We start from the raw sequence: 24,342 nt of genomic DNA, 5'->3' as shown, positions 1-24,342 counted from the left end.
GGCAGGACACGGCTGTTCTAGGGGTCGATTTCATGGTGACGTTATCTGATTCTCGGAGTAGGGTGATGTGTCAAGTTTTGTAATGACCCAATCAGAAGGGGGATGTTCCATAATCGATCCAGACAATCGAAACTTGTCAGATAGAGTTTAACACGGCTTAATCCATTGGAAGACTGATGAGTGGTCAAATGGTGCTGTGTTGGAAAAAGTGTTATTACGCCACGACAAAGTTTTCCTGTCTCAGACGGCATTGGATTAAAAGCAAAGTTCAATATTGCAGTTTTTAATTCTAAAACTTATTCATAATCGGCATGTTTGTTGGAGGACTGTGCATGTAGGCCTACTCTTTCATAAGCCAACGATGTACCAGTTCTTTGTGACATGTATTTTGATAAAGAGGGTTGGAATGATAGGCTCTTCTGAAGACCAGTGGTGTATCATGATCATTTTAATATGATAATTCTTGCAACTGGAGGATTGGAATTAATGTTTTCCCCCAAAACTATTATGTGCCATTCCTTTATGATATTTGTCTTGAAAATGTAATGATTGGAATGAATGTACACTTCTAATAACCAACGATGACCTATCCCTTTATTAGGCCTACACGTTTCTTGAAAACTGCAGAGGATTTGCATGAATGTACTCTTCCAAGAACTTCATCATGTAACATCCCTTTTTGGTAACGTTCTTAAAAATTAGAGTATTGAATTCAATGTTTTCATGAAAGCAATGATGTACGCTTCATTAAAATTAGTAAAAGTTTGTGAACATAAATACCCTTACTTCTCTCCTTCTCCCTTTAGATTCGAATGATTCGAATTTGTGGACTTTTTCCTCATCTTTGGTGTGAACGATTCCTTTCATTTTTATATATAAACTTTTTTTTTTATCATCTGGAGAAACATAATGGAACTGTCCCAATCCAAAAAAGAATAGAAGAAAAATGATGTTGACATTGATCAGTTGTTGTCAAATGTCATTTAGCGAGCATTGCGTGCATATATCACATTAAAAAAAAAACAGGAGGGTGAAAATAAAAACCGTGAAAGCATTCAGCATGATAGGTACTTGCACTTTACGCGGGAGCTGACACGCAACGGCACAACTCCATTTGGTTTTCAGTCATCAATATTTCTTTGGGGTAGGTGACAAGTGCTAGCACGAGTGATTAATGATTCTTTGAGACCAAACACCAATAGACCCTTGGTGAATGTCAATTTGCTTTCTGGACTGCAACTGGGAAAAAACTTCGAAGACGTTGAATGTTGTCTTTCCTCTTAAGAAGTTACCTTGCGTCTTAAAAGATTTACGACGTCTTAAAGCCTTGGCTCAACTTGGACAACACTAGTTGCGTTAACACACCATAAATAAATTGTCGAGTGTGAGTAATTGTATTTGAGGCGATCACTTGTCACGTAGGACCTTGGGATAATAAAAATCACTTGTATTTTTTCTCTATTTTTTTTTTAGTGTTTTCTGTTTCATCAACTTTTTATTTTTTAAAACGCTTTGACTTTTGAGTGGCATTTTTTGTTGAAGTCTACATTATGAGAAAACAAAACAGAAAACAGTTGTAAATGAACAATTCGATTTGATCAAAATAATATATAATTTTAATCAACATAATTTCTCCTAGGAGTGAAAAAAAACCCAACCCTTCCTCCCTCCACTCTCCACGCACACACTCATGCCATTGATGTGAGCGTGCGGAGAGAGACTTATGTGCGTGGTCATTCTTGTGACGCAAAAACAAAGAAGACAAAAAACATATTAGGGAGAATGGTACCTGTCACATCAGTATATAGAGTCTATGGTATTCTGGCTGGTAACCTACATCTGCTTAACTGACATTGATTATTGCTAAGCAAATAGCTACCATAACCGGCTTCATTCAATTAATAGAAATTATTTCCAACTTTTGGTTTTGACTTCTTTCCTCTCATTTTTTTTATATTATGTGACCAAAGATGACCTTAACGTGGAATCAACAACAATCTTAAAATAAATGCCAAGGTTTGTTATTGAAGACTCACAAACCAATCTAAGATTCAAAAGTTGACTTTTTGTTTGATCATGTTAAGTAGACATTTCCCGTACACCCTCCAGTCCAATGAGCCACTGACTCACCATTTACACAAATCGTCAAGATGGCGCCCCATCTTTCTAAATAGCAACAATAGAGGGCCTTGGAGGACTAAAGATGTTTTTGATTCAATAAAAGGACCACTTGAATCTCAAGTGATGCGGGTATTCTCCACTCTATTTTGGAGGCTGTGTGAAAACACTCAAAAAAGGGGATTGAAAACACTTCAGTATTTACATATGAATTGTTACTGACAATTCAGAAGTATTTGCGGGTGGGGGGGACACTGGTCTAAACGGTAGACCGGAACTAATTAACAGACGCACAATTTAACCACAGAATGACTCTTAAGTTTGCACTTTTTGAATTAGTCAGTTATTGGTTTTGTTTAATGCAATGTTTACTGGAGCTTTCAAATGACATGTTAAATTGAAATGTTTGTCTGTTTGTTTTGGGGTTCGTTTTGTTTTTGCTAACATACATACAAAATGGGCCAAAATCGCATTGATGTGTGCCATATGTTGTTGTTGTTGTTGTTGTTGTTTTGTCATGGTTTTTAAACATTAGTTTTTTTTTATTTGTGTTGTTTGGCGCCTGTCTACTTGGAGAAAACAAAGTATTTCCTAAATAGAATTATAACTAAGATTAAACAAAATAAATCCCATTTTTGTTTTGTTTATGTATTTGTTTATTTATTTGTATATTTGTTCTTGTCAATTGTAGGTGAGACCAATGTTGAAAACGGAAACACCAGCGCCGCTGAGGAGAATTCCTCTGAGAACGAAGCGAGCAAGAAGCGAAGACAACGCCGTCAGAGGACGCATTTCACCAGCCAGCAACTCCAAGAGCTGGAGGGTAACTTTGCCCGTAATCGCTACCCAGACATGTCAACTCGGGAAGAAATCGCTGCTTGGACAAACTTGACAGAGTCTCGCGTACGGGTAAGAAAAACATTTATATTTAAATATTAATATCCCGTGTATTTAGTTGATTTACAATTGAAAACTAACAACAACAACGACAGACAGACACTCCATTAATAAAAAAAAATAAAAACAGATTATCAAACTAAGGCCAACAGAGAACGAAAACCATTGGCAAACTAATGCTAATTTTCAACTTCATTTTGATGACTATTTTCACTGGTTGTGTGGATTAAGTTCTTTGTTAATGATAATATTTAATACAGCGGTATTTATATAGCATAGCGCCTACTATAGAATGATGAATGGTTGGGTAATCTATCTACTCGTCCTATTAAGCAAAATTAAAAGTTAATACTATACAATTATATACTTTCCCAGCATGATGAGAGTTCAGTTTGTTTGATAAAGTGCAACGACACAGTTGTACTATTAAAACAAACATGAAAAATAAAAATTACAAATTCACCTCGAGCAAGGATTAAGCCGTGAAAACCTTACAAAATATACAGCTAAAAAACATAATACTTAAAACATTAAAAATTGAAACAAAATAATATAAAAGAGAACGTAAATTACTTCTTGAATTATAAAATATTTAGCCGGTGTTCTTTCAGTTGGCATGATTTTTTTATGACCCCGTCACAATATATTTATACGGCGTTTAAATATTAATATTAAAGACGCATAGTTAATATTAACTTATATTCCATATTCTAGATACACTTTAACATTAGGTTCTAAATAAAGGGTTTTGACATCATTGGTCATTTTGAAAGTATTTGACTGTTCACAATGAACTGAGGCTTTTGGAGCCCAACATACAGACAATAAGCGAACAATCACACAAATAAACAAGGAGACAAAACTGGACAAACAACAAAGACGACAGACGGAACAATCAAGTCAGAGTCGAAAACGGAATAATGACAATTGTAATTAAATCAAATTTCAAACCTTATTGGATGAGATTAAATCGAACGGCAAAAGCACCAACCTTGCTTCTCCGCTGTAGGTCTTTGTCCCAGCACTGTTATTCACCCATGAAGGCCAACTCGACCCAAATGATTAACTACTCTGGATCTCCCCCCTCAAGCATTCGCTCTTCATTCAGAAAAAGGAGGTGCCATTTTTAATTGAGATTGATAATTCGTTCATGAAAGAATGTTTTTTACTCTTACGACTTTTCTCAAAATAAAGACGAGCTGTAGAGAGGAAATAAGGTTGACAAGTGAGCAAGGTTGAATTTTAGATTTATAATACGACCCCACAAAGCAACTATACAGTAATGTGTCATTATTAGAAAGAATTATACTTCGTAGAACCCGTGTTTCAATCTTGGCCAAAATGGGGATAATTATTTCCCACAATGGATCTGGGCTTAGCAAGAAATTACTCGAATTAGTCTAGACGTGGAGGTCGAATATGAAATGGATCAAGTTTGATTTATTACACTTGGATTTAGATGGCTTAATAGTTTATTTTGTGTTATTATTTTTATAATCATAGGAATGCAGAAGTGTTTACAAAATATCATCTGTAAAATTTTCTTGTGGAACAAGTTGAATAGCTGTAGAGAAAGCTGTTAAACACCCCAGGGGGAAAAACGCAAGTGCGTTTAACAAAAACAAAATGTGAAGCCCTGGTATAGCCAGAAACTTCTTGCCAAAACTCAAAAACTTGTTTTAATTTGCTCATTCAATCTATCAATTGATGGCATTTATAGGTTAAAAAATAACTCTAATAAGGGACAAAGTATGAAATGCCAGCACTTAAAGGCAGTGGACACTATCGGTAATTACTCAAAATAATTATTAGCATAAAACCACAATTGGTAGCGAGTAATGGGGAGAGGTTGATAGTATAAAACATTGTGAGAAACGGCTCCCTCTGAAGTAACGTTGTTTTCGAGAAAGAAGTAATTTTCCACGAATTTGATTTCGTGACCTCAGATTTAGAATTTGAGGTCATGAAACCAAGCATCAGAAAGCACACAACTTCGTGTGACCAGGGTGTTTTTTTGTTCCATTATTATCTCGCAACTTTGACGACCAATATTGAGCTCAAGTTTTCACAGGTTTGTTATGTTATGCATATATTGAGATACACCAAGCATACCAAGTGAGAAGACTGGTCTTTGACAATTACCAATAGTGTCCAGTGTCTTGAATCCTGTACATTTTTACTGTAGCCTTCGATTTTGCTTTCCTCTTCGATCAAAGTAGTAGTAATAATACAGTCTAGACCAAGTGTGGAAGACTGAAATGTCAAAGACGGTACAGTCGGGAATCACTGGATAGGGTTGGGTGGGGATGGGGGAGAGGGATCGAGCCTATAACTCACCCCCTCCCGAAATTACGCAAGCCACAAGTTATGAATTTGGCATGGGGTGATGTTTGCAAACCACAAAATCCTGCCGATGCAGTGTTTTAGTTTTTTTTCATAAACTAACTTGAGCCCCCCCCCCCCCCCAATCCCTCACTTAAGTCCAAGTATTTGATCGACCAAGATAATAAAGTAAGGGGTAATTACACACACATCCTGCACACACAAATGTCTTCACAGGACAAACTTGCCAAAAGACGCAACATGTTATCACCGCCATTGCCCCCCCCCCCCCCCCCGAGCTGCTGACGTCACGGTGACGACATTTTGTCTGCAATGTTAATTGCCTTCGCTAATGAGACGCTCATTAAAAATGGATTCAAACAATGAAAGAATAATGAGGAGGCGTTGTGACAAGCAGAAGATAATTGACTTACAAAACGTGAATGTTGGACAGTCATGTAGTTTTAACAATCATTTATTGTGTACTACCCCCCTCTAATTATTCGATGCAAAGTACCTCTTCTACCCACTCCCCTCTTAAAAATATAAACATTAAATGTAAAGAAAAACAAATATGTACAGAAAAGATAAATTGGATAAAAACAAATTTATGTGTACCAATTTTGAGATACTATTTCGTCCGAACATGTCTACATTATAATAAATCAATTTAAACAAAATTGCTAAATAAATAAATAAAAATACACAATACATTAGTTTTTTAATAGATATCTAAATACAAATTGTAAGTAAAAAGCAACTGTTTCAATACGGTTTTTAAATCTCAAATTGCCCAATCCAAGGCAACAAGTCCCCTTCCTTCTAAACTAGAATATGGAATAGAATTTACTTCTCCAAAAACAAGTTTACATTTAACTTCATCAAAGCGTGTAAACTATAGTTTGCTAGTCAATTACGGAAAAAACCTTCATTCAGTGACACTGTTTCATTGTGTTGTTTTTGTTGTTGTTGTTGTTGTTGTTGTTGCTGTTGTTGTTGTGGTGTCTGCAACAAGTTATTCCCTTTCATTATTAATTGGACAACATCTCTTTGTGAAACTGTAGCATTTGTTGTATTTCAGCCAGGGCGCTGTACTTTTGTTTGTATGTCTTTTAAAAGGCTTCATCAAAGTAATTATCTTAATGAATGTACTGTTTCATCTACGAAGCCCAATCGATCATAAATTTAGCAATGCCAGTTCAGACATGGTTATGAGAACATGACGACTGTTCTATGATCACTTCACATTCATGCATGGAACAGCTTGCTTGTTTCGTGATTAATAATACTAGAATGATGGCGCTGTACGTAATGAACATGAAACATTTTCCTGAAATGTCGTATGACATCATATTGCGTGTTTGTTGTGTCTGGGGGCTCCGTCAAAGCCAATATCTCGTCCTGTATTCAATGAGTTTGGAGAGCTCAAATGTTGAACTTCATTCTGCTAGCGGCTTATATCAATTAGCCCAATTAGCTTAGCACCTAATTAGTTAATTTACTGACAGTTCGTTCTTATAAGCCGCTAATAACCAGGCAGGGCAGAGGTCAGAGTACACGTGGAATGGAATCATTTTTTTTTTTTTTTTTAATTTAGCACACTTTTGTTCATGTAATTTTGTTTTTAATAACTCGACAGGCCCCATCTTAGGATTTGAGCCTACTGACGTACAGTGGTCTACAAATAATTGAAAGTGTAATTACCAGCAACAGACAATGACATTTTAAATATTTGATATTCGGTTTGGGAATAATGTGTTTCCCGACTGAAAATGATTTTCGAAATCGCATTTAACACACCTGATACTTCACGGAGGCAACGAAGACGATTGCCTCCATGCCCCCTGGTCATTGCCTTGGTGCCCTTTGAAACTCCCTAGTAGAAATAAATAAGTTCCTCGTATAGGGTCCCATTCATAATGGGTGCCCTTTAGCAAGGAGAAAATGCATTGGTGTCCTTCCCCTTTCCCAACGAAGCATACAGGCCTGACATGAACAAGTTCGAGTTTTATATTAGAATCTAAATTGCTTTGCAGTCGGACTTAACATGCCCTCTGTTGGTAAAAAAAACCACGTGGCTGTAGCATTAATCTCTTGTTCAATTTAAGTGTCAACCAAAGTTTAAACGGAAACTGTATCCATATATTCGAATAATTTGATGTGACACACAAAGACACGACAAAAAAGTAGAGTAAAAAATTTGAGACAATTAGATAAATTATTTGTGTTTTATTATAATTAGCAATAATAACATGTCTAGCACTTTCTAGTGTCATTAGTATTAACACAATACTCATATGAGAAACCATGTTCCAAATTGCTGAGTTGCAAGAACAGATTTGAAAACAGATTTGAAATCACGAATATGGTGCTCTGAACTAAATCTCAATATTCCAACCACAACAACTAAAATATCATTACAAAGTACACACGTTCCCTAACAGCAAAATGTCAAAAAGCCAATGTACGACCACACCACACCACCACATGCCTTTCATGGCATCACAGGTCCCGCCTAGCCGTTTAGCCGCATGGCGGATCTCAAATCGTCCGTTGCGAGACATCTCGACCCTTGTTATGCTAAATCAGTGTACGGTCTATCGGCTTTAAGTCTCCCGGGGGTTGTTCTGTCTTTCGACCGCTGATACTCCGTGACAGACGGGGATTCAATGACACAAAAAAGTCTCTTAATTTAGTGTTGCGCTTAGGGGATTTAAGTGTAAATTAGCTATCATGTACAAGGAGAGAGGATTGATCTGTGCTAGGGCTGTCCTAGAAGTTGCTGAGGACAATTTGTTATCATGCCGGTAGGGTTGGGTCCATCGCTCAAGGTGAAAAAGCCAAGCTGCGGAGTTCTTTTTTAACGCACGGTCATGAAAGTTATATGAGTTTTTTCTGTCTGTAAAGTGCAGACCTTGGGAGAGGGAAAAAAAACTCCACGACTGATCGTATTAAAATTACGCATACATAAATGTATGGGTATTTTTAATTTATAATATACAGGTATTTTATAAATGTATTCATTTACACCAATGGAAGAGTTTGAATTTTTAAAATTTGTTAATGGATGGTGGAAAATAAACTGGATGAATTGTGGTTGAAATTCTCTTAGCAGTTTGACCGTACCGACAACTTACATTACATAGTTTTAACTTTATGAGTTTCATATAATATGGATCAGATATGTACTTTAGCAAATTGTTTTGATGGGGCAAATTCATTCTGAAAAGGGTCACCATACTTACGGGGCTATGATTAAAAAAGACAAAACTTGATTTAATACTTGTGTTTTGGATAAGGCTTTGAGATAGGTGATGTGGTATGGGTTGTAGTTTGGGTTAGTTGGGGGTTAGGGGTGGAGTAGGGATTGGGTGCGTTTCGGTTTGGGGTAGCGTTGTGCTAGATGAGGGTGGTTGGGGTTGCAGTGGACAACCGGTAAACGGTTGTAGTTTATGGGTAAGGGGTTGGAATGGGGTTGCAGTTTCTGTGGTATGGGTTGAGAGCTGAGGGGGTCGACTTCGAACTTTTAATACAGCAGAGAGAGAAGCATCACCAGTTTTTTTCAAAACTTCCTATGTTATAGTTTTCTCTGAAACGTGCTTACCTAATTTCATGAACTTTCTACATGTTACATCAGTATTTGTTTATTGTTCATGTATTACTGCAAAATCGGTAAGTCGGATCACCTACAAGAAATGTTCCAAATAAAAGAGCGCCAGTGCACTGCACTTTTAGGACTTCTCGTCCGTAATCCCGTTCGGAAGCCAGCACGTGAATTGGGGTCATCGGGTGCGCCGTGCGTGAACGGGTTCAGACGGTATGCTCGTTTGGACTATGTGTGTCTTACGTCGGTAAAAATTAATTATAAACATCTAGTTTTTCGCGGTTGTGTTTGTTCATGGCGACCGTCATGCCTAAAAAGTCATCTAAAAAAACACGTAATAAAATGTTGTAAGGTGTAAGGTGTGACATTACCTTTAAAAACATATGTCAACGTTGTTTTAATAATTTAAACACTAGTTAACATCGTTTGCTAATTTGGGTTGTTCTGGACGTCGTTACAGATCTAAAACACATACAATGGCAAATTCAGCAATGTTCATGTTCATCGACTTTAACCACCAGCTCTATACACAAATTAAGTTTGTTTACCTAAAAATAATTAAGTACTCTTTGATAATATGTCCAACACTTCTTTTTTATAATTACCGTTTTCCAGCCCCATCCCCTCTCCCCGAAATCCATCATCAGGATTTGATGAAACATCTAATGAAGCATTTTACATAAAATAGTCTCAAAGTACACCGCTATAACTGGAGCAGCTGCCCGTAGCTGGTGCGTCCGTGCCGACCCCATCGCCGATCAAAATCCCGGCCGTTGTTTGATTACTTTCCTCCCGGTGGGAATTGGAAGCTCTAGCTCCCAACTACCTCGGAGTAGTTGACACAGGCGATAATATTAGCCTGAAATTCGAGCCTCAATGAAACAGGAACGTTACACCCACGACCAACGCACCCAGCTCTAAATCCCCTCACAAGTCATGTACGTGTAAACGAACACCCCATACTACTGGATTTAATATTGATTTTTAATTAAGGGTTTATTTACATGTGCTTGCTCTTCTTATTTTGTATCTTATCAGGTCTGGTTCAAGAACCGACGAGCCAAGTGGAGGAAGAGGGAACGCAATCAGCTAAACGAACTCAAGAATGGGTTTGGTTCCCAGTTCAACGGCTTGATGCAACCGTTCGATGACGGGCTCTACTCCGGGTACTCCTACAACAACTGGGCCGCGAAATCCGCCAACTCCCTGAGTTCTAAAGGTTTTCCATGGACATTGAACACAGTGAATCCGCTTTCCGGAGTCTCCAACCAACCCATGTGTTTCAACCCACAGACGACCATGAGTTCTAGTTTCCCAACGACACCGGTGAATGGTGGGCTGAGCCATCAGAACCTGAACAATTCACCCGGGGCTGCGGCGTGCCCGTACGCATCAGTACCGGCCTCTCCGTACGTCTACCGGGAGCCTTGCTCGAGTAGTATTGCCTCCCTTCGCCTTAAAGCCAAGCAACATTCCGGAATGGGAAGCTTCAGTTATCCAGTCAGACAAAGTCCAACATTATCAGCATGTCAATACGCAGGACTAAACGGACCAGCATAAACATTATCCTCACTTGTACAAAATACACCTTTAAAACAAACAAACATTATATTGGTTTTGATGTAAACATAAAATATTGTTAGTTCCTAGATAACACGTAGACCTTTCAGTTTAAAAACAACCTCGACCCCACTACAAAAGAGAGATGTGATTTAAGACATTGAAATAGTCTACAAACAAGCTTAGGGGAATTTGCCACTTGCCCCTGGCTAAACGTTTTACAGTTACACACGTTTGAATGTTTTTTAAATGGTATTTATTTATTGCAAGGAAAGTGTAGAGTGAAAACAGCAGGTCTGTGCCCTGTAGTGTCGGCCATTTTGTTTTGCCCAGACGGTCAAATTTAGAAAGACAAATGAAAGAAGAATGGTTAGATGGTTTAAGAAGGCAGAAGTTGGTACCTCCCAACAAGTGTGTATTGCAATTTTACTTGGAAGGTCAAAGTTGAATCTGAGTTGACAGATGGCCTTTGTACAACAATATTTTTCTCATTTTAGTAGTCAGTTTAATAACAATCGTGAATGCAGTATTTGGCTGACAATGTGACAGACAGCCATTTTGGACTTCTCCCCGTTTTTAATCGAAGCTCCTCATGGAATGGTCTGGTACCTAAATGTCATAAACGCTAGTTTTGCACTGCCGCTTATAGGCAGTCAACCTCAGTCGCTGTGTGTGGATTTCGGGGTCGTTGGTGCGACAAGTAAACCCAATTCATGCCACTTTTCTTTTGATCTATTGAAAAACAATGTCTACTGTTCTTACATGAGAATTGGGAGGGAAAAAGAGTCAATGGGTATTGTATTCTCTGTTGGGAAATTATGATGTTATTTTTGCCGTTTTGGTGAACAAGTTTTGAGTTTATCCGAGCACTTATTGAGCTACTCAAAGTCTGATACATTTTTGTAGATGTTCACTTATTTATCCATGTCATATACTATCAAACGAGTACAAAACCATTACAAAAAACTACAATGAGAATAAAACAATAATTACTTTGGCGACCGTTCGATCTTGGCGATAGTAGAATCGCCGACTTTTTTCCTTAAGGGTTGTTTATTCCCCCAGTTTGGTGAACTAAATTGCAAGAATTATATTGTATGATGTTGTAAACAAAAACTGGAATCATATTTAATTGTCTGTTTAATAGTTCTTACCAACAGCTGTATGGGAACTGCTTCTAAAAATTTCCAAAAAACATTATCTGAAGTGGAAATAAAAACTCATCCCGCGTGGTCCTTTGGAGGGTTTTTAACAATGTGTTCGTGGTCACGTGATGGCCTTACTTGGCGCCTTCTAATTGGCTGATCAGCAGCCCGGTTGTTTGACGGCTGATGATTGGCTGAGAGGTTGCGAGGTGGCATTCACTGAAACCTAACACATTTCTTAACGGCCCCCCCCCCCCTCCTTCCTCACTCCATCCAGCACCCACCAGCCCTTAAACCACCTTATTACACCTACCATCATCCCGAACTGACTTGTCGTACACATTTTGTAATTATCGGCTTTCGCCCTGAGCCGTTTTGTAAATTACTTGTTGGTGAAAAAATTAATTGATCCTCAATCGCCTGGAATGATTGTGTAATTAAAGGACCTTACAGAGAAAATGGCGGGAAAAAGAGGCGCGAAAAAACGTTGACAGACGGCATGCATGGTAATTTGTTTCCTTGAAGAGATTAAGAATGACGTCATTTTATGACAGTTCAAGATTCAAACGTGTGCTATAGTTTTTTTATTAGACACATAAATCATGAAATGCATGGTGGTTGAATGACCAAATCTCCTTTATTTTTGTCCAGTTGCTGTGTGTGCACTCGCATCAATTGTCTATGTTCAGCTTTAATAAATTATTGTATGTTCGATTGTTAGTAATTGTTTTGTTTTTGTTCATGTTGTTTAGTTATTGTAGGTTCTCACGGTCAATTTCAGTAAAAATTAAATAAGTTGACCAGCCTCTTGTTTATGACATTTACAACAATGAATGAGCCTTGCGGCCTTACTCTTTTGACTGTGAATGCTGATTGAATGAAGCATTCATTTTCAAATAAAATTAAAATGAGCCGGGTGTTAAATTTCATGATTGTTTTTAATTGGCCGTGAGAGTCTAAACTAATATTATTTGGTTTGTTTTGCACAAGTACTACGCACTCATGGTTATATCTTAGTATGTTTTATTTGTTTTGTATTTTATTTTATTTTATTTCAATTGTTTTCAGTTTCTTTCACCTCCCACCTCCCCACAACAATTATGCTCAAACATTAATACACATGATTCATTTGTTTACAAATTGTTTCTTTTGGTTATATTTTCGGACTTACCTTTAAGGGAAGTGACAATTGCACCTCTTATGACTGAACTTTAGATTTTTGAAACAATTTTAACACTTACAATTCATTTACTGCAATCGGATTTGCATTTTAAAAATATTCCTTTGTTTTGTAAAGACTTTCATTCGGTCAACATAAAAACATAATCTGAATGGTTTGAGTTCAGGAAATTAATATTGAAACAATCTTGTCTAGGAGAAAAATTAAATATTGGATTTGTGAGGTTTTTATTCCTATTTCTTTCTTTAAACAAGTAAAGCAGCACAACTTTTGCCTGAAAGGAGGGAAAATGCATGGCAACCCACCATACAATAGACCAGTATCATGCTGCGTCCATCTTAGTATTGTTCCTTGTATAGAATAACGATAATGAATGCTGATAATCATTTTGCAATTAGGAACCCGACTATTTTGTTCTTCCAGCCTCGGTTTGATATCAATGGGAGAAATTCAAGATGGCTGCCCATGATAAATGTCTATCCAGAGGTCGATTTAACAAAGAGTTAGGACTAGTCCTAAGTTAGGACTAGTCCTAACTCGAGATAAGACTAGACCTAACTCTTTGTGAAATCCACCCCGACCCTATTAATAGTATTTTTGTGTGTGTGGAAGTTCTCCCAAACATGCCTGGAGGGTATTAATAAGCTATGGTCGGTTTACAGTGATTTGCCGGTACAGACCTATCATTGCCTGCGTAAAGACTGTACTGTATTTATTATAATTCTAAAGTGTTTTGGATTTTAGTGAAACCAAAATACGTGTACATATTTTCTAATTTTTTGTTGCTAAGTGATGGAGAAAAGTATTTCAGTTTCTGTTGATTGTTCGTTGTCATGGCACCCTACTACTACATCCCTCGACGCTGAGTGCCTTCTATTCTGTGATTTGCCCTCAGAACATAACAGCCATTGTTGCAGTTAAAATGAAACACACCCAGCATAAAAAAAAACATGAAGCCCTCTGCCCTGCACTCTCGGCAGTGAAAAACATGCAAATGTTTTGCTTGATCAACTCAAGTTGGTTGATATAACAGAACCTGCAGTGTCAGTTCCGCTGTCAGCGCATGTCGAACTGTGTGAGAAGTTATCATTTTAACATTCCCGATTTTGGGAATCCGTCAATTTGAAAAATGTTCAAGGTGAATCCAATTTCCACATTGTCGGCATTACTACGCAAATTTATACAAGTATGACCTTTGACCTCTCCAGTTCATAAGCTGCCCAGACGACTCTTTGCTGTTACCTCCCATGTTCTTCGCGAATTATGTCACACAATTTTGGTAACAAAGTATTTAAAATGTGGCAACTTTCCGAACAAAAATGTCAATTCTTGCTCTTTAAATATCTCGAAATTTGTGTTTCGCTTATTGTTTAGCGGCAGTTTTGTTGAGGAAAAATAGCCATCGGGTTCTATACAACATATCAACACACATGAAACGGCCGTATAGGAGCACAGCATTTGATGTTAGTACTTGTCGATGATGGTAACGTCACCAAAACAAATAACTGTTAACTTTTACTTCTCGAGACAGAACAATTGTGATGTTTTTATTGTGAGGATTTTCCTTTAAATCATATTTTGTTAAATATCCTGAAATGAAATAAAAAACTAATATTGAAGAAACAATTTTTTGTGTTGACTTATTAATTTGTTGTTGATGTGAAATTTGTGGCAGTTCTCCACTTGTTCTGTAAAAACTTTGTACGGTTCCCTTAAAGACTCTGGACACTACTGGTAATTGTCAAAGACTAGCCTTCACAGTTGGTGTATCTCAACATATGCATAACATAACAAACCAGTGAAAATTTGAGCTCAATCGGTGGTCGAAGTTGCGAGATAATATAAGAAACAACACCCTTGTCACACGAAGTTGTGTGCTTTCTCAGATGCTTGATTTCGAGACCTCAAATTCTAAATCTGAGGTCTCGAAATCAAATTCGTGGAAAATTACTTCTTTCTCGAAAACTAGCATTACTTCAGAGGAAGCCGTTTCTCACAATATTTATAATATCAACCTTTCCCCATTACTCGTTACCAAGTAAGATTTTATGCTAACATTTATTTTGAGTAATTACCAATAGTGTCCACTGCCTTTAAGGGAGAAATCTTCAATTTTATTCAAGACGTTTGACCAGGGCATGTTATAAGACTAGGCTTTTTTCTTCATGTTCTCGATTGTCACCATTTTGTATCAACTTCTTGTATTGACAGATTGTCTAGTTGTGATATAGAAAAATAAACAAACGAACAAACAAATATCACACCAATGAGAAATGCATGCATGTTGATTGTAGTCGTTCATGAAAGACTTTGGTAAGCTATAGAGGCCCAGATCCTTTTGTCTTGGACTTAATTAAGATTGGAATGCCCTGTTATAAGCAATGGTTATATTGGTCTGCCAGCCCACATCCCTCCCAATCCTTCACTTTGGCAATTGGTTATAAAAGGACTTGGGTATTAATCTAGAACTAGTTTACTTGATACTGGTTATCAAAGTGCTATATTATTATTAGTATTGGATAGAGTTTATGGTATATCCGTTCTTCTTTAGAGCGTTGTGACGTCATACATGGAGCTCCGGCTTAAAGCTCCCTTCAAGTTGGCAATATTACGGCTTTGACTGCGGCTCTGGCTTGAGCCTCGTTAAAAACACAAGTATGCGGCCACCACTTGGCTTTGATGCCGTAATAATAATATTATTTTTATCAACAATCTGTATGTCTCCTTTGTGCCGCGTCCGCAAACTAGCACAGCAGAAGGGGAGCAGCGGAAAGTCATCAGTCCGGATTAACATGGCTTGATTGTCCGGAGTACCCATGGGAGTTTCCTTGCACAAACAACTCGTGTCCGGCCGGAACCTGGGGGCAAGTCATCACCGCTCCGGCTCACCGGAATGGACCCTACGGCAGGAAATATTATTAATAACAATACGATTGATAAACGATTGCAATCATAACTTCAAAGATGAGCTGCTGAATTTCATCTCGATGGTCCAAAATTTCTTGAGTTTTGTGTCTTGGGTTTTTGTTTTCTGCCTGAACGACCTCATTCCCCGGTTCATGACACGACTGAACTCCCCCCGTGATCTGAGCCGTTCCTCAGGGGACCGGATCCAACGTGTCACGGTGAGACGCTTGAACAGATCGTCTCCTCTCCCTAAATCAGTAATTCACCGATCACTTTGTCACACCCAAAACTGTGATTTTCCGCTCAGTAATTTTCATCCCGGATTTGCGAACACGAAAGGGTGTGATAGCCTAAATGCATGCCGTGAAACCCTCGCCACGTTTCATGGCCAAGATGTCATCATCTAGAACAAAGGCTAGTTGATTGTCCCCGTCAAATATGACATTTTCTGATTTTATAATCTCTTCGCGCCAATGGTTGTGAATTATTATGTCATTCAACATTTAAAGGTGACTGGAATGTTCGGTCTTCCTCATGAGTGTACGCTGCTAATCCTAAGTGGGAAAGTAGCACATTCTAGGACAAGACTTTACTCTTTAATGGATAAAATGGTTCGGCACTATGACCATCTGAATTGTAGTTAAATGTCCATTGATTTATTTATTTTAAATCTTTAGACTTCTACATATTGGACAGGAGCTGACAATGCTATACACAAGTAGTACAGCTGCCATCTTAAACTTCTAGATTGTATATTTGCCCCCCCCCCTTCTACTCCCGACCCCACCACGTCACGGTCTTGTACCTTGACCTAAACAATGGTTATAGACACCCTCCCCCAAGTCTGACTATGAATTTATTGTGTAAGATAGTCTATCTATCACGACTCCCCCCGGTTTTCTTTTGAAGTATGTAATGAACGTGATGTTGAATGTTGACTTGAGCAGCAGAGGGCATTAAATGTCAAGTTCCAATCCAAACTCCATGGAAACGGGAGAAGACGAGTCTAGATTATGCCTCACTTCCCAGCTCCCCGGGGGTCCCCCTTTCTCGCACTAATCCTCTAATTTTCAGTCCGTAACCGGGAACGAGAATCACCGCCCGAGGGCACCGGGCGATGCGCGCATTTACCCCGCCGTCGATACGCACGGTCCCCAGGCGACCTCCACGCCTTCCATCGTACCTCATCAACGTCACAATACATTCACTATTAAACTAGGCAAAATATCCTTTTCCCCTTAGCCCGTGATATACATGTCCCGTTCGCTAAGTTCTCCTCTCTCTCTCTCTCTCTCGATGCTAAAACCATGCTCGACCTGACCGGCCACCTGTCTTACGGAAAAAAAAAATTGACTAATAGTTTTTAATGCATGAACGCAGCAATGGGGTATTTGTATTATTCATGACTAAAACATCCCTCTGTTGGGGTTTTTGTTGTTTTGCCGGGACCTCACCAGACGGGACCCTCAGCGGTTGCCTCGGGATGGGGTCGCACGGTGAGTTGATAGGACCATCCCGGTATCCAGTCATGACGATCTAAAGCCAACCATCTCAGAATCCCAAAGGATCTCAAGGCACACAAAAGGCGCAATTACACGTAGGGGAAAATTCTCAGGTCGGTAGAGAGGGTAAAATGACGGCGTTCTCTTTCTCCCTCTCTGGGATGGACTGTGATGATTATGTCTTAATTCCATCATCTGGCCACGTTTTTCTCTCTCGATAAAGGACAAGCAATTAAGGAGGTTTAGTGCTGATGGCAACCAAAACGGAAATGAGAAATGGTGTTTATCATTCAATTGTGTTTAAGACATTATTAGGGTGGCTGTAGATAAGTGCTAAGACAATGACCACTTACTATACATTTTTAACAATAGGACACCAGAGCGGTAAAGATTCATTCCAATCTCTTATTTGAAAATGTCTTCTTTTTGTGTCTTCACATAATCTTATGTGCTAATAGGAAAATAAATTTCTGTAAATTGTATGCGGACAATAAAAAATCTAATTATAATTCTATTGTTCTTGTTTGATGGATTCCTTTTCAACTAAGAAGAAAAAGAAGAAGATGCTCTAAGTCTACAAGAAACCATCTCAACTCCTTAGTACTATGCAGCGCCAGAAACCGAACTCGATCCCAAATTGATAGTAAGTGCACATAAATAGACCCTACTCTAGAAGGTGCCATTTTACTCCTGAGTAATGAGAAGTCACGACGGGTAGTACAAAACCACAACCGGGACTCGAACCCACACCCCGTGAGATTGGTGTCTTGAAAAACTTGCGAATAGTCCAACGGATTTTTGTTCTTCATTTGTTTAAGGTTTAGTGGCGTGTTTGCGGGGGGGGGGGTGTTCTTTGCACATTTGTTTGTTGTTGTTTGTTTTGTATTTTACATCCCCATTATCCTTTTTTTGTTAAAGTTCTCAATGTTAGTTTTCTTAACAGTAATCATCACCGGCACCAATTATTTGTATAATTTGATCTTTATCTTAATCCTGGTATTACAGCAAATCAAGCGAACAACAGAAGAGTTACGGTTGCATTTTTCCTTCATCATCCAAAAACCCTACCCCCCCCCCCTCATTTTGTCCATAATAGCCCAGCTTTGATGCCCAGCATAAGCTTTCTATTGAACTCGAAGATTGTATGGGTTTGGCAAAAATCGTTGGTGCTCATCGGAGCGCGACTCTGCCTGTCGCCACCCGTCAGATCACATGAATGCGAGGGGTAGTTCACCAAGAGGACATCGCAGCACCTCCAGCGACTCCGGACCCCAAACTCCAACGGTAAGCCTGGGATCCTCCTCTTTCAAACCTCTATAAACGTTGACATTATCAGTATCCTACGTGCAGTTTTACCACTCAACCATGTCCCTTGCTCCCCTTGCTCTAAATTTCTCCCCGGAATTGCAACACCACAACACACACACCTGTCAACAGCTACCCATGCGTGAACTATTAGGAGAAAAAGCTAATAACTCCATGAGTATGACTGCATACACTCATGCCCCGGGCCACTGTCAATATTTTTTCTATAGAAACTTCTGATCATACCAGTGTCTCTTCGTATTTTTTCTTTCATTTTTGTTCTTTCTGACTCTTTTGAAGTCGACATTCAACGGTTACCCTTTGTGACTGACGTTACATCATTGCTTGATAAATTATTGCACACCAACCACTTGCCGCCATCTTTATTATCAGAGTCTTTTTTAGTTTCCAAAATAACTAAGATTTATGGGATACTATAAGTAAAAATGCAGTGGACACTATTGGTAACTACTCAAAATAATTATGGAAAAGTTTCCGTATGGCGCCACCACTTTTTCATTCGAAATAAAATAATATAGTATCTAATTTACCTGATTGATATATCCCTTTTTGTAAAAATGAGTGAAAAAGTGGTGGCGCCATACGGAAAGTTATCCATAATTATTATCATAAAACATTCCTTGGTAACTAGTAATGGGCAGCTGTTGGTAGTATAACACATTGGGAGAAACGGCTCCCTCTGAAGTGACATAGGTGTCATTTTCCACCAGTTTGATTTCGAGACCTCCGATTTAGAATTTGAGGTCTCGAAATCAAGCATCTGATAGCACACAACTTTGTGTGACAAGGGTGTTTTTTTATTCCATTCATTTCTCGCAAATTCGACGACCAATTGAGCTCAAATTTTCACAAGTTTGTTATTGTATGCATATGTTGAGATACACCAGGTGAGACAATTACCAATAGTGTCCAGTGTCTTTAAAGTAGTATCAGTTTAGTTCTGGTTTGAGCTAAATAATCCAAATTAACTAAGATTTGTGGCATAAGATTAGTCAATTGACCGTCCAAAGAAGTAGTGCTATACCCAATCCCCTCAAAAATGTAAAGGTTTGTGAGATAACATTAGTCAAAACGTACCCTCAAAGGTAGGAGTGCTGGATTGAGTTATACCCAATCCAAACACTGCAAGATTAGTGGGTTTTTAAAACGTACTCCAAAGTAGTATAAGTTTACTGGATTTAGCTCTACCCAATCCAAAATAAGTGTATTAAGATTTGTGGGGTAAGATTAGTCAAAATGTAATCTATCAGTAATGGATTGGAACTGGTCTCTAGTCCCCGGGTATGATTGGCAAGCGGTTCAAACACACTGCTCTAGAATGGTCGTGGGTTCGAGTCAAAGATTATCATCGCCTATGATGTCTTCACCGCCATAGAGCTCTATTGTAAGAACGTAAAATATGCACGGGCGCCATTTCATTGGGTGAACGCTTGGTTGCTGCATTGTTATCAATGGTCGTTGTGTATTGTTCCTGGAATGTACAATTCAAACTTTGCTTCCCCGTCTGGTGACTTCGGTTCTAACCCAACCATAGTGAAATAATAAAGAGAGAATACTCCGGGGCCTATTTTGCAAGTCAGGATGCTCTAAATTTTCTTTCCACTGCTTTGTATAAGATTCTACTTTCGATCGACCTTTGAATTGTGCAGAATTTGTGCCGGCAGGAAGTCGATGTTGTCGTTGTCGTTGTTGTTGTTGTTGTTGTTGTTGTTTTGTAAACGTAGGACGCTAAGTCACACTGTTCGTGAAGTTGGCATGGAGATTTTATCTTTATTTCCATTGTCTGGTGTTCATATCCCACCCTGGCCGACTTGCATATACTGTGACCTCCACCGTGTACTGGGTTCAAATTCCATCCTGTCATTCTTGAACGGCCAGTGTCCGTCAAAGCGTTAACTCGCTTAATTATAACTTAATTGGAGAACATGTTTGGGCTTCCGTATTTGTGAAGGGGGGGGGGGGCAAAGTCAAAGGTCGATCTAAGTTTTGTGGTGCACTCATTTCTCAATAGTTAGGGTTATTATTATCCCGCATTGACATTCCATTGTGCCGACCCAGTTACCGGTGTGGACAGTCACCCGTGCAAGGATAATAATTAATTAAACTTATATTTTGTAGCTTAATTATAACCACTTTAAGAACAATCAACAAAAGACAAAAACACAAGAAATAACTCAATGTCCATAATAGCTTCCCCCCCCCCCCTCCCAGACACGCACATACATACACACCCACACGTTCGTACTTTTAATAATAACACGGTAGAGCGAAACAAAGTACATAAATAAAACATGAATTTTTAAACGGGTTAAAAGAGAAACAAATACCCTCAAAACGTTGCATGCATGATGGGTTTTGCTCTTGATCTAGACACGCCGACTCCAAAATGCCTGCCGTATGGTGAGAGTATTTTCCGGGTCGGCCTTAGAGAGAAAGTGCCTCTGAACTACTTGGAATATTCACCGCAGAGGGCTCGTAAATTTCATTTATACAAGCTGTTGTAAAACGCTTGAATGGGTTCGGTTGTTATAGGGCGAGTCTAACAGTCTGACTGGTACCCGTTTCACTGGCACCCGTTTCACTACCACCTAGAACTACAACTTCTCAATAATCGAACACAAAGAAAGGTTTTTAGCTTAAAACCATACCTGGCTTTAGAGAATAAATTTCTAACCATTCCTCATTTTTTTAGTTTCAAAACCCACAAAATATTACACAAGAAATACTTTACAATTATAGTAACCACCCGCTTTTTAAACACTTGCAATAATTTCCCTTGTTTTATTTACCTACTGGTACATGACGGAAGTCAATCAGCTCATTTTAAGCCACTGGACATTATTGGCAATTACTTCACATAATTGTTAGCATAAAAACTTACTTGGTAACGAGCAATGAGTATCAACTGATAGACTAAAATATTGTGAGAAACGGCTCCCTCTGAAGTAACGTAGTTTTGAGCAAAACATTAATTTCTCACTCAAATAAATTCAGGCGTAAAGTATTTTATTCGGCATCTGAAGGCACACAAGTTTGTCCAACAATGGTGGTGTTTCTTTCAATACACTCTTGCAACAATAATCCTGAGTGGGAATGCCAATCTGAGAAGCATTACTGACAGTTACGCGTGTCAATTTTTTATGATTTCTTTTTCTTCTTTTTTTTTCTTTTTTTCTTTGGGGGGGGGGGGGGAACCTTACATCTGCTAAATTACTTCTAAATGAAATGTTTACCAAACATGCTTGTCCTTATCAGACGCTGCTGTAGGCTTCTAACCAAGCAAGCTTTATTGCCAATAAATTAAAGAGTGATTACCAAACATTGATTCCCTTTATATCCATCCAGCCACAACCGAAAAAAGGGCAGCCGCCCCCCCCCCCCATTCTAACTTTGCCATTCGTATGCTTAGACGCTGGTGTAAAGCATCATCGTTAAAGTCTCCTGCTCCCCCTTGCCCCGCCCCCTCTGGCTCCCACTCTCCCTTAAACAAAATCCACCGATCCAGAAAAGTTGTCAAAGGTGTTCAAAAGCTTTTACACTCTGTTTCATTCGGCGTTTCATATCGCTGCATTCGTTGAGATGAAAGTGCCGACTAACTATCTTACCCCCCCCCCTCCCCCTTTAAAAAAACGGATGGCCTGTTTCAGCAGGACCATAATAGACCCAAGTCCGATAACTGTTCCTGTGCTCTAATGGACACCATTGTCTCCCTTTTCCTTTCAAGCATTAAGTTCAGGACCACCGAAACGAGTTTGATATTGTGGCGGCAACTTTAATGTCCGTACAATTTCAAAAGACCTTCATAATAATTATACTAGAAGTCATTTGACGCTATTTTGTTTGGGAATATTAAGCACAAGGCAAAACCCTCTCAGCTGGTCCCAGCTTAACACACAAAGGGTGGTATTTTGGTGTCCTATATTTCTTCTTCTTTCATTTTCCCGTTTTGGTTTTAATTGACGTAACTAAAGCCCTTTGTGAAATGATATTTAGAGCTGTCTGGGGAATTGTTTTATTGCTTTTTATATAATAACGAGAACTGGTTAAAATCATTCTGATTTTATCACCAACAATGACTCCTTCCTTGGGACTCTTTCTTCATTAATAGCCGTTGGTTAAATGTTAAATGGGAGACGCTCTGGGATCAGACAGCTTCAAATAAAGAGTTATTTTCAACAAAGATGGCCGTTTGTAGAAGGGTAAACATATCTACGGTGTCCCATAGATGCCAAAACAGCAACCCAAACTTGTTAAGGTCGAATTAGGCAGGTCTAAATAAACACTTGAAACAAAGATGGTCGTTTATGGAAAGTGTAAACATGTCTACGGTGTCTCAGAAGTGCAAAACCTCAACCCAGACGTGTTAATGTGAATTTCCAGCTGGTAACCAAACCAGTCAGAACGTTCATTTTTATCCCGGTGCAGCTTGATTACGTTCTTTCTTTTGCTGTTGCATTTATAATAAATAAATAAAACTCCTGTAAAATGTCAAGACATTTTGATTCTTACAGTGGTGTGTTTTGTCAGTGTTGCAGGCCATAACTTGTCGGCGTAGTGTCAAATAGCTGTCAAATAGCTGTAGGGTTGTTTTTGTTTTGTTTGACTAATTTCCAGGGGACAAAGCTTTACTCTTTCACTAACATTTAGCCCCAAGAAATGCAAATGCTATAAGTTCATGTATGACATTACGCAACATTAGAAGTGTCGCTTGTATAATCGAAAATATACACCAACTGTACCGCTTACATGGAACTGAGTTTACATAAATGCAATCTATCATTATTATTATTTATAGTATTGATTTTGGGAATGTCAATAGCGGCATAATACCATATACGTGCTGCAGTTTTTCTTTGGTACAATACAGAAAAACCATGTGTATACTTTGGATTACAGATTTAAAAAGATTAAACAAACAAGAAACAAAAGCTCAAACCAGGGGTTGATAAATGGGGTCGTGTCAAATACATATCAATCATGTTATTATTCCGCAGTATGACTTCAATTGAAATGGATATTATAGCGTACTCAAATAATTTCTGGGCAGCTGCAGAAATTGCTAGTCTGGTCTTTGAGGGGAACAAAAACTTGCCCCAATGTGCCCAATTCCATAGAGCTGCTTAAGCACACAAAGTAGCTAAGCACACAAAGTAGCTAAGCACACAAAATGGGCCCAATCTTATAAAGCTGTTCAGCAGAAAACACCCGATTGAATTTTTTTTTTTGCTCAGGAAATTTTGAGTAGGGCACCAGCCACAACAATGCGAACCTAATGTAATTTGGGCTGGTATAAACCTGTGTCTGCTACAAGGCAAATACTGTGCTTAGCGAAGATTTGTGCTTACAGGCTTTATGAAACTAGGTCCTGGTTTCTATAAACTGGTTGTATTGTAGAGCAGCGCCTTAACCTCCCGCTGTTTCAGTCACAATAGTATTTTTTTAAATATTTTCTTGTCAAAACCCACACCTTTACGGACTAAATCGAGAACTTTTTCAAGAACTTAACATCAATCGACTTCAGCATGATTAATATCGTGGTTACAAATCGTTTACACACACAAAAACCAACTCCGCCTCACTTGAAAAGTTGTTTAACTTTTAAGGATTTTGGTGTCTATAGAAAAATAAATTAGCTCAAAACAATTCAGATTGTTTCCTTAACCTTTGACTTGTTCACCCAATCATGAAAGAAAAAAAAATGAGGATTTAATTAATGTCACTTTATCAATGTCATAAATGACCAAAGGCATTGTTGCAGTAATTCTTAAGAGTTACAAAAAC

The 24,342-nt window shown here is 38.6% G+C and overlaps 1 protein-coding gene and 1 long non-coding RNA gene across 4 annotated transcripts in view; both read left to right on the top strand.

Moving 5' to 3' along the window:
- The window catches only part of LOC117303813 (pituitary homeobox x-like), a 64,811-nt gene extending 51,726 nt beyond the window's left edge, over nt 1–13,085 (top strand). For all 3 annotated transcript variants that reach the window (XM_033788179.1, XM_033788180.1, XM_033788181.1), the window contains 2 exons: nt 2,810–3,027; nt 9,980–13,085. In XM_033788179.1, coding sequence (XP_033644070.1) covers nt 2,810–3,027; nt 9,980–10,501 — 740 coding nt within the window. In that variant the 3' untranslated portion in view covers nt 10,502–13,085. The remainder of the gene's footprint in view (nt 1–2,809; nt 3,028–9,979) is intronic.
- Nucleotides 13,086–18,396: 5,311 nt separating this feature from the next.
- Nucleotides 18,397–24,342, top strand: part of LOC117304081 — a 44,675-nt gene continuing 38,729 nt past the window's right edge. Inside the window, exon 1 of the long non-coding RNA XR_004520559.1 lies at nt 18,397–18,519. This is a non-coding gene — a long non-coding RNA (uncharacterized LOC117304081). The remainder of the gene's footprint in view (nt 18,520–24,342) is intronic.

The sequence above is a fragment of the Asterias rubens genome, chromosome 20 (genome assembly GCF_902459465.1).
Source record: "Asterias rubens chromosome 20, eAstRub1.3, whole genome shotgun sequence".
NCBI classification, from domain to species: Eukaryota; Metazoa; Echinodermata; class Asteroidea; order Forcipulatida; family Asteriidae; genus Asterias; species Asterias rubens.
Note: the sequence above shows the minus strand (reverse complement) of the source record. Positions and strands in the feature narration are given on the sequence as shown.